This window comes from Pseudomyrmex gracilis, unplaced genomic scaffold (assembly GCF_002006095.1).
Source record: "Pseudomyrmex gracilis isolate BER0280 unplaced genomic scaffold, ASM200609v1 scaffold_136, whole genome shotgun sequence".
Taxonomy (NCBI): Eukaryota; Metazoa; Arthropoda; class Insecta; order Hymenoptera; family Formicidae; genus Pseudomyrmex; species Pseudomyrmex gracilis.
The window spans coordinates 443,460-455,049 of NW_018020720.1; the positions used below are offsets into that span (position 1 = coordinate 443,460).

General features: G+C 28.3%; 1 protein-coding gene across 2 annotated transcripts in view; it reads left to right on the plus strand.

The window, feature by feature from the left end:
• The window catches only part of LOC109856826 (probable cytochrome P450 6a14), an 18,107-nt gene extending 15,860 nt beyond the window's left edge, over positions 1-2,247 (plus strand). For both annotated transcript variants that reach the window (XM_020432518.1, XM_020432519.1), the window contains exons 3-7: positions 20-389; positions 504-850; positions 927-1,163; positions 1,273-1,521; positions 1,929-2,247. In XM_020432518.1, coding sequence (XP_020288107.1) covers positions 20-389; positions 504-850; positions 927-1,163; positions 1,273-1,521; positions 1,929-2,092 — 1,367 coding nt within the window. In that variant the 3' untranslated portion in view covers positions 2,093-2,247. The remainder of the gene's footprint in view (positions 1-19; positions 390-503; positions 851-926; positions 1,164-1,272; positions 1,522-1,928) is intronic.
• The last annotated feature ends 9,343 nt before the right edge of the window (positions 2,248-11,590 follow it).

The following is an 11,590-nucleotide window of genomic DNA, read 5'->3' on the forward strand; positions in this document are numbered from 1 at the left end:
TTGTGAAAATTATTAACAGGAGAACTATATCGCGATGTTTACTTGAAATATAAGGACCACAGTGCTATCGGAATGTATACATTTTTCAAACCGACTCTTGTAATTGCCGATCTTGATCTTGTCCGAATGGTGCTGACAAAAGAATTTGGCAGTTTTCACGATCGCGGGTTGTATTTTAACGAGAAAATAGATCCGATGTCCGGTCAATTGTTTTTCTTACCCGGAAAAAAATGGAGAAATCTGCGCGTCAAGTTGACTCCTACTTTTACTTCGGGGAAACTAAAGCAGATGTTTGCAATACTCAAAGAATGCGGCAAAGATTTGGCAAAATCTTTGGAAAAAACAGCCAAGTCAAAAGGATATGTTGATATAAAAGAAATGTTTCCAAGGTATAATTAGATTTCAAAAACAAAGAAAACGTTTATAAATTTGTAATTATCTTAATCTAGTCGCTCTTCTTAATTAAACAGTAATAAAATTATACACTCAATCTTGCATGATAGGTATTCAACAGACATAATTATGTCAGCAGCTTTTGGAATCAAATCCAACTGCATAGAAGAACCAAATAATGAATTTCAATACTGGACAAAGAAAGTCTTTGAAATAAGTAACCTCAAGAATGCCATTTTTATGTTTGCATCTCCAATTGCCAATTTATTTTCTATCCCTATGTTTGATCAGGGTACTACTAACTTTTTTTTAAATGTATTTCGAGATAATGTGAAATACAGACAAACTCACAATATCGCCAGGCACGATTTTATGAGTCTACTTATACAACTTATGGAGAACGGTTATGTCGAGCCTGACGAAGAGAAAAATGTTACCGATAAGAATGATGTATCTGGTAAGTATAATTTAACGTTCAATATTAAACATACAACTGTTACGCGGCTATTAAATAAAATGATGTTTCGTTTTAGTGACAGCGACTACGAGTAAAATTTCTATGTTGGAAGCGGCTGCGCAAGCTTTTCTCTTCTACTTAGCTAGCTACGAAACTTCCTCAAGTACGGCAACCTACTGTTTGTACGAATTAGCCATAAATCAGAACATACAAGATAAGCTTCGACAAGAAATCGATCAAATACTGAAAGAACACGGAGAAGTGACTTACAATGCAGTAAATGATATGACTTATCTTCATAAAGTAGTAAATGGTAAGTTTGTTTGTTATTGTTGTAAAAATATGAGTTCTCTCTTTGTAAACAAACATGTTTGTCAGTAATCAAAAACTACAGATTTAATAGTACTTTACGTGTTGTGCAGAAACTCTGAGGAAATATCCGCCTGTACCGATGCTGAATCGTATTTGCACCAAAAACATAACTCTACCAACGAACATTCACATACCGGAAGGAACTTTAATTACCATACCAGTACTTGGCATACATCATGATCCGGCGATATATCCGGAACCGGATAAGTTTGATCCCGAACGATTCAACACGGATCAAATAACGGCCAGGCATTCATACGCTCATTTGCCATTTGGAGAAGGACCGCGAGCTTGTATCGGTAAGGATTAGCATAATCGAGGAATATATCTAAAAATGTCTTTACATTATTTGTATTTTTCAAACTTGCGAATTTATATAGTAGAACTCCCGTAAGTTCGAGGGGGGGGATCGCAATTTTAACTTCTACGGTATAACAGAGCACTAATTTTTCTAATTTCTGACTGCGCGTTTATCTCTAAAAGTCTCAAAAATAAAAAAGATATATCCTTATGTCTTGCTACCCAGTTAAGCGTTAACTCTAAATGGGAGAAATAATTTCGAATTCTAGACAGAATCAGTCAACATGCGTTTAAACTTAGTTACTGAGCGGTTTATTATATGTAAACAACATAACTAAAAAATATAAAAATTGCTCGTATGAATAAAGAAACTCTAGACAAATCTACGTTACTTATTATTTTTCAGGTACACGACTAGGTTATATGATGGTGAAAATTGGAATCGTGAATATAGTATCAAACTTTAAAGTAAAACTTCACCCCAAAACTCCGGTGCCACCGATCTTTGACAAAGCTACTACAGTACTTACTCCCAAAGGCGGAGTACCTTTTATAATTGAACCGCTATAAAACATCTCGCGCTCTCTACAGCCGCATTTAAACTACGTACGTCAATTGTGTAACAAATAATTACAATGTCGCAATCATCGTGCGAAAAGCAAACAAACAAATATGCAATCTTGTAATACCGATATTGATAATAAAGATAAATATTTGCAGAATCATCTTACAAATTATATCTCTTATCGTTGTTATTGACGTGACGATAAAAATATGAAGTGCTCTCAATGTCGCTTCTCGCATTTCTACAGTTTGCGCAGCAACAAATCAGTTTTATGAAAAAGATAAAAAAAGAGATACTTTTACATTGTCCATACGCTTTTCTTTTCCACTTATTTCGTTTACTTGTTATTTTGCAGTTTGCTACAAGATATAAGATAAAGTTATTGTTGGAATTCTTCAACCGCACAAAAATACTCTTGTAATATAAAAAAGATTAAACTACTAATTTTTTTAGACTTTACACAAAACAATATTCATTTAGTCTTACATGTTATACGTACGTAGTTTTAGTAGTTTGTCACTTTTTTTTGGGCTGTCACCCTTTCTTTGTTATTATAGCTTTTCGATCGTTCATGCGTAGCATGAAAGGTTTGCTTATTGGTTTATTATCGAAGAATAAAAATGAAAAAGAATGATATCAATAAGAAATATTAAAAAAAAATGCAGTTTGACAATTGAGGGGATAGAGAATTTCTGTTGTATAATATATTTTCTATGTCTTAATTGTTACAAAAATAATGAAATCTACATAAATATAAAAAGCTAAATACTTAACATAGGAACTTCACAAATACGATTATTTTCTAGAAAAAACACGATGACACATTTGTTCCAAATGATATATGTTGTATAAAATACGTATCTTCTTGCATTATATATATTAAAAGAAAAACGGTAAACATCTAGACAATGACTTGAAAGAAAATGTTATTATAAATAGTTTTGTTTACAATTTTTGACCATAGAAAACTAGTTTTTCTCGATTTATTTGTAGCGCTGGAATAATATTAACTTACAGTTACCGAACGGATACATTTGCAGCCAAAAACAGATTTCGCTAAACTTCAGTGGGTGAAGCAATATTTACAGACTAAACTGGTAAATCTGTATTATAACGCATATTATTATAAATTGGAAGTTTTCAAAAAAACAAGTATTTACAAGTAAATTGGTAAATTTATATTACCATATCGTGCATATTCGCAAAATAAATAAGATTCATCAATTTATGAATCACATCATTCTGGTTTTTTGCCTAAAATAATGTAAAAGATACTGTAAAGAAAAGAGTTCTAAATAAAGATGTTTATAAATAAAAAAGCATTATTTATATTCTACAAATAATATTATGATATGATTAAGAACATAGTTTTTATGCAAAAAGTATAATTGTACAAGTAAAAATCAATAGTTTTTATACATGGTAAAGATTATTTTTGTACAACTATGTTTTTAAAGTTTTGTACATGTCTATAAGATATGTTATTGCATTGCAGTCCACAACACATGCTTGCGATATTTTCTGTTTTGAACGTAGAGACGGCTAACAATAAAAGACTTTTTCCATATGCATTTTAACCTACAGTTCTCATTCTTTGAGAGTTGCACAATACGGTCGTTTATTTTATCCAACCTATTCCCGATATGTCTGTTACGGTAAAAAGTAAAAAAGCTTATTTTATATACCAATTTTTATACTAAAGAAAGTAACAAAATAATATATTTTATTTAGAATTCTGTGATTTTTTATAATAACAATAATACATTACCTTAACGTATACATAATTGTCAAGTCGTGTAAAGTAATATGTAAAGAGTAATTTACAATCCAAAATCCAAGGTATAATCGCAGTAACAATGTTTATATTATGCTGCGTTACGCACAATACATTACAATATCAAGAATATTTATCATACATACTATCATAAACCACGAAATCAATGACCATTTTATCGTTGTACCTTCTTTATCATACTCTTTAGATATTCCGAGCTTTACTAATGTGTCATTTACAAGATCGAGTTTTCTTATGCACTTTCGAAATGTCTATGAATACAATAATAAAAGGTAATTATAAAAGCGAGATATATCACATATTTAAAAAAAAAACATAAAACATAAGTGTGTTTGATACTATGTTGAATAATATGTTTTTAATACATTATCAGCAACTTATTTTTTCTTTAAAATAACTAGATTTACAAACTATATTGAAATTTTATACAGTTGACGTGATATGTTAATATCGGAAAAAGAACCAGTTACGAAAAATATCGAAAAAATAGTTTACGAAAAATATGGTAAATATGCCGATTAGGGAAGCAGCTTCCGACAACCACAGTTTGTTATATATTATCAAAGTCATGACTCTAAGTAACCTTCGAAAGATTTTAAGTAATGCTCACCGTTTGTTGAAAAGTTATTAACAAAAACTGTGTATAGAGAAAAACGAAAAATCAGCCTTTTACACATATACATTTTATGCATAATATACAATATTTTAGACGTAATATGTCATATATATAATGTTTTGTGAAGAATAAATAAAGGAAAAATTATAAAAAATACGATAACCCTAGAAACGCCAAGAGAAACGTTAGTTAACGAGAAAAACACTGAATAAAACACTTCTGCCTTAAACGCAATAACTGTATACTAACAGAAGCAATACACACAGCAATTATTATGACTAAAATATATTTTTATGTCTCATTCTTACAACAAGAAAACTATATACTTAAAAACGTACAAAAGTAGTAGTAATACAAAAAAAAATACAAAAATTCTAAAAGTAAAACAGTATTTTTTTAATTATTGAAAACACATTCTCGCATTTATTTTAGAAGATGTGTTTAATACAAAGGTGTCCACTTGTACCAATAAAAGAACAATAGTAAAAACCCAGACAGCAAACTGAAAGCAAATGTTATATAAATGTTATTTTCTCCTGTTCTTGAAAATTGAAATAAATCACATGTCTTGAGTTTATTTATTAATAGAAATAAATATTATTAAAAACTAACCGAACGGACAAACTTGTATCCAAAATAAAATAAACCCAATCCGTTAAACTTCAGTGGAAGAAGCGATATTTGCAGACCAAATTGATAAATCTGTATTATACACAAATCTAAAGATATTCAAGACAATTTATATAAAAAAGATTGTGTGCTTAAGTTAAATTACCTCATCATACGCATCTGCAAAACGAATAAGATTTGTCAATTTATGAATTACGATTTTGGTTCTTTCTGCCTAAAAGCAAAAATTAAGGTTGTAGAAAGAAATCTTTTTTATAATATTATTTTATATGTTATACACAAAGTTATATTACCTTGGCACTAACACTTTCACAGATGTGATTTATGGTTAGAAGTTTAATTAAAAAGAAGGTGGTCCATAAAGTGCTGGAACTTATAAAGTACCACTTTATTAATCCGTTCTCGTGGCTCAAACATAGCAGTACATGATATTGAATATAAGCATATCCCGTAAACGTAACAAAATAAGATGCCATTTGTACTGTCATTCGCGCTCCGTATAAAGCGTTAATATTGCGAGCTACATGGCAAAGTTCCAAATGAAGATGCCTACAGAAAATAGAAAAGTTTTACATAAATATTTTTATATACTTATAATTATTTATATAAGACAGTAAAAAAAAAGTGGGTTTATAGGCATCTTTGCCTTTTATTTGACAGTAAATGAGAGATTTGTGTTAGTAACTATCTAATTATCGATCAGCATTCTTTACATTATGTAAATTACGAAATTAGTTCTTAATTATACAATCAATACAAAAGTATTACAAAAGTATGCAGAACTTTGTACAAGTAAAAGTATAAATTATTGAGTAATCAGAACACATTAGTTTTATATGTGATACAATTGTTATTTACAAAATAGCTTTCTTTTACTATCTTTATATCTGTTACTTTAACACATACTAATAATTTACATTGCAATCCACAATATACGCTTCCGGTATTTTGTGTGTCGAATATAGTGACGATTAACAATAAGAGAGGTTTTCGACATACATCTCAGGTCATAGTTCTCAATCTCTGACAATTGTACTATATGATTGTTTAATTTATCCAATCTAATACCGATATACCTGTAATATTAAAACAGAAGTTCAAAAACTGCCGAATTTTATACACTTATATGACAAAGAAATGAATAGATAAAAATTTCAATGAAGATATTTGAAAGTTTTTGTATTTATCGTACATTACTTTAATAGGCAAATTGTGAAAATATTGCACACAATTGGCATCATAAATTACGACGATTCTGCAATGATTGTACTAAGATGATTTGCCATAACGTAATAGTTTTGTCGAAATAAAATTTTGTAAATAATATTTGTAAAAACTTGCGAAAAAGTCGGTATGCATTTCTATAAGTATATGCATGAATTAAGTTAAGTTCTTCATATGCAATTATATTTATCCATATTTTAAACATCACATAGCTAAAATTTTTTTCAATTATTGAACAATTTTTTTTAAAATTAATTTTGCAAATATATTACTAAGAAGATTCGTCATATCGTTATTCTTTTGCCGAAATAGTATTTGGAAAGTAATTTTGCAAACAACTACAAATATTGTATAAAAGATCAGTGGTTTTACATACATTTTCTAAAATATATTTGTATAATTGCAAATTTTAGTGCAAAATTTTGTCACATAATTGTGTAAATGTTTTCTTATCAAGGTAGCAGTATGTGTTATACTAGCGTGCAAAGTCGCAATATGTTATATTATGTTTATTTATTTGTCATATTAACATAGTTTATATTTAACAATACGTATTTTATGTAATACAGTATTGTTTTCTTGTTGTTAATATTAAGTATTATGTATGGATTGTACACACATACACCCATACAAACACTAACCTTAAAATAGACACAATCATTAAGTCTAGTATAGTATTGATATGTATGGGGTACTGCTTAGCCCAAAACCATAGTAAATCTTGAAGAGTCACTATATAGTTCAGATTTGTGCCTATTAAAACATCAAAAATATTTATTGCACATAATATCATAACCCATATAATCAGTGACCACTTTATCTCTTTTCGAGTTTTAATGAATTCTTTAAATATTCCAATCTCTTCTAACGTATCATTTACAATATCTAATTTTTTTATACACATCCATTGTTTCTGAAAATAAATTAACTATTAAAGCACAAATATAACTAAAATGTAATATTATACATTACATTTCTTAAAAATTTATTTTTTTCTCTTTGCAAAAATATGTAAAACATTACTGAAATCGGAGAAACTAGAATATTTTAATAGATCTATTGTACAATACGTAATAGAGTGTAATATTAGAACAATAATAATATACCTTGTATTTGTAAAAAGTGGTAAATACAGATATCATCCACAGAAACACATTTATTCCAATTATAAATAAATTGAAGAATTGAAAAAGTGTGTCAAACTGTATTGTACTTATCAGTCTATTGTATAAACTCCAAGCATACACACTCCACACTAATACAATATAAACAATACTCAAACACTGTCTTGGACGACTTTTCGGATGTATGTAAATTCCGCAACCTGTGAAGAAAGCGACTACGAAATAAGGATGCATAACTCTTTCCATAGTGTCCTGCATGATCGCAACAGTTGCAGTTCGCTATGATAACTACTAAGTCTTACCTTGGTAGTCGATGAATGTTGACATTTAATTATCACATTCATCGCGGTGCTGGCACTTACATAAAATTTCACATTAACAATATTGAATCATTAAGTATGAATATAAGCTTTTTCTGAAATAAAAATATCGATCGTATGAAGTAAGAGAGAATAAAAGAGAAATGTGCTATTAATCAGATTATGACGTATAAATATATAAAAATGATTTTATGTAAAATAAATATACGTATATATTGTAATAAATGGAAAAAAGTAGTTGAACTAACAATTTTGTACTAATGTAATAAAGAATGCGACTAACACCTGTCTGCAAATGTTTCAAAGCATCGTTCTATCTTTATTTTTTGTTAAATGAAGGAGAAAGAGATAATGATGCGTCAAAACATTTGTACTAAGACTTTAATCGCATCTATAATTATGTAATATGTGATGTGATTCAAATAATACCTTACATATTTATATGTTATTTATATGTTATATGGCCATATCCACCGTAGTTTTAATTTTAATGAACTTTTTAATATTGATAAATTCGAGTTGTGTTTCATATGTACAAGACATATTTTTTTTCGTATATTTTCTAATAATATTTATATATAAGAATGAAAAACCACGCTCATGAAAAAAAATACAAGTCGATCTAAATCAGGTAAACTTTGCGCTGCCACTATCACACTGACATGATGCACATGATTTGTAATAAACGTTAGAAAGAAAAAAGATTCTTAATGCATAAATGCACCATACAATGTCACATCGAGTTGAATAATGATACATATTATCTATACAATTATTATTTTTTATATATATAAGTGAAATTTGTCACATTTTATATTTGAAAAGCCTAGTTTTGTCAACGTATTGTTTACAGCAGCAAATCTCTTCATAAATATCTGCAATCTCTAAACAATATCAAGATTTATACAAATTTCTGCTTTATAAGAAGACAAATTATTAGTTAAAAGTATGCAAACTACAATATTTACAGACAAATATGACATACGTGTATCTTGTTTTGCTATGCACTAAGAATAATGGATGTTATACAACTAGGAACGACAAAAAAAACGTTAGTTAAGAAGAAAAATACTGAATTAAACACTTCTGCCTTAAACGCAGTCACTGTGTAATAAAAGAAGCAAACGAAAATAATTCACATTATTGATCTATAGCAAAGACTTAAATAATGCTTCTTTTGGTTGTAAACATCTTAACCAAAAATTGAGCAAAACAGAAACAGAGAGTGAACATCTTGATCTATGGCAATTGTCATAGTTACCACTTTCTCTCAGTTCCTACCGTAAACTGATATTGTATGTTCCAACCTAAACTGACAACGTAGAACCTATTTCTTAAAAGGCTAAACTAACAGTTGGAATAATGCTTTGACGCATCATGCATCACTTAATTTTACCGCAAATATACACAATGACACAGTCGGTCGATATCGCTGGACAGTATTAGAGCCGATGATAATGAAAAATGCGATTTTTTGCTTGTAAAACCATTAGAGATAATATAATATAAAATCGACATAAATACTACATATCAATATAGCATGACTAGACAATACGACAACATACTGTCAGTACAGCAATGATCTACGATTAATATATATTTTTACAATATATACACATATATATGTGTCTCAGTTTTACAACAAGAATAAAAAAATTATATACCTTAAGATGTATGAAAGTAGTAAAGAAAAGAAATACAAAAAGTTCTAAAATGTGTTTTTTATTTATTGAAAACACATTTTCGCATTTATTTTAGAAGATGTGTTTAATACGTAAGTGTCCACTTGCACCAGTAGAAGAACAATAGTAAAAACCCAGACAGCAAACTAAAAGCAAATGTTACATAAATGCTATTTTCTACTGTTATTGAGAATTGAAAGAAATAGAAAGTGAAAGAAGAGAAATCACATTTCTTGATTTTGTTTATTTATAAAGATAAATATTAAAGCAACTAACCGAACGGACACACTTATAGCCAAAATAAAATAAACCCATTCCGTTAAACTTCAGTGGATGAAGCGATATTTGCAGACCAAACTGATAAATCTGTATTATATACATATTGTTACATAAACTTGAAGATATTAAAAAAAATGTAAATAAAGAACAAGATTATGTGCTTAATTTGTATTACCTCATCATACGCATCTGCAAAACAAATAAGATTTGTCAATTTATGAATTACGATTTTGGTTCTTTCTGCCTAAAAGCAAAAATTAAGGTTTTAGAAAAAGAAATCTTGTTATAATATATTATTTCATATGGTATACAAACTTATATTACCTTGGCACTAACACTTTCATAGATGTGATTTACAGTTATAAGTTTAATTAAAAAGAAGATGGTCCATAAAGTGCCGGANATTGTAAAGTACCATTTTAATAATTCGTTCTTGTGGCTCAAACATAGATATATACAATATTGAATATAAGTAAATCCCGTAAGCGTAACAAAATAAGATGCTATCTGTACTGTCATTCGCACTCCGTATAAAGCGTTAATATTGCGAGCTACATGGCAAAGTTCCAAATGAAGATGCCTACAGAAAATAGAAAAATTTTACATAAATAAATATTTTTATATACTTTTAACCATTTATATAAGACAGTAAACAAAAATGTGCTTTTATAGGCATCTTTGCCTTTTATTTGTCAGTAACTGAGAGACTTGTGTTAGTAACTATCTAATTATCGATTAGCATTTTTTACATTATGTAAATTACAAAATTAGTACTCAATTATACAATCAATACAAAAGTATTACAAAAGTAGTTTATGTTGTTAGATAACTAATTATTGATCAGCATTTTTTACATTATGTAAATTACTTAAGATATTAAATATAAAATCAATACAAAAGTATTATATAAATGTATGCAAAATTTTGTACAAGTAAAAATAGAAATTTTATTATTTTGTACAAGCGAGAATATGAATAAGTAAGCAGTAAAGACACATTTATTTTTATATGTGGTAAAATTGTTATTTACAAATATTGTTTTTATTTTTTCTATATCAGGTACTGTACTATGTACTAATAATTTACATTGCAATCCACAGCATACGCTTGCGGTTCTCTGTGCGCCGAATATAGTAACGATTGACAATAAGAGATTTTTTCCACATACATCTCAGGTCATAGTTCTCAATCTCTGACAATTCTACTATATGGTCGTTTATTTTATGTAACTTAAAACCGATACACCTGTAATATTAAAACAAAAGTTTAAAAACAAATTTTATACACTTATATGACAAAGAAATAAACAAATAATAATTTTAGTGAATATTTTTGGAAGCCAATGTGTTTATCGTACAAAAACACTACGTTTCATACTAACGTGCAATATCGCAATATGTTATAATATGTTTATTTTTTTGTTATTATAATATAGTTTCTAATTAATAATACTTATTTTCTGTAATGCAAAATTGTTTTCCTATTTTAGATTTTAAATATCGTGTTCTGATTTTACACACACACATACAAACATTAACCTTAAAATAGACACAATCATCAAGTCCAGCATTGTAGTGACATGTACAGGGTACTGCATAACCAACAAATTTATTAAATCTTGAAGATTTACTATAAAGTTCAGATATAAACCTATTAAAAAATCAAAACTAGCAATTATACATAATAGCATAAACCATAAAATCAATGACCACTTTATCTCTTTTCGCATTCTAACGATTTCCTTAGATATTCCAATCTTTTCTAATGTATCATTTACAAGATCCAATTTTTTTATACACATCCATTGTTCCTGAAAAATTAAATAACCATTAA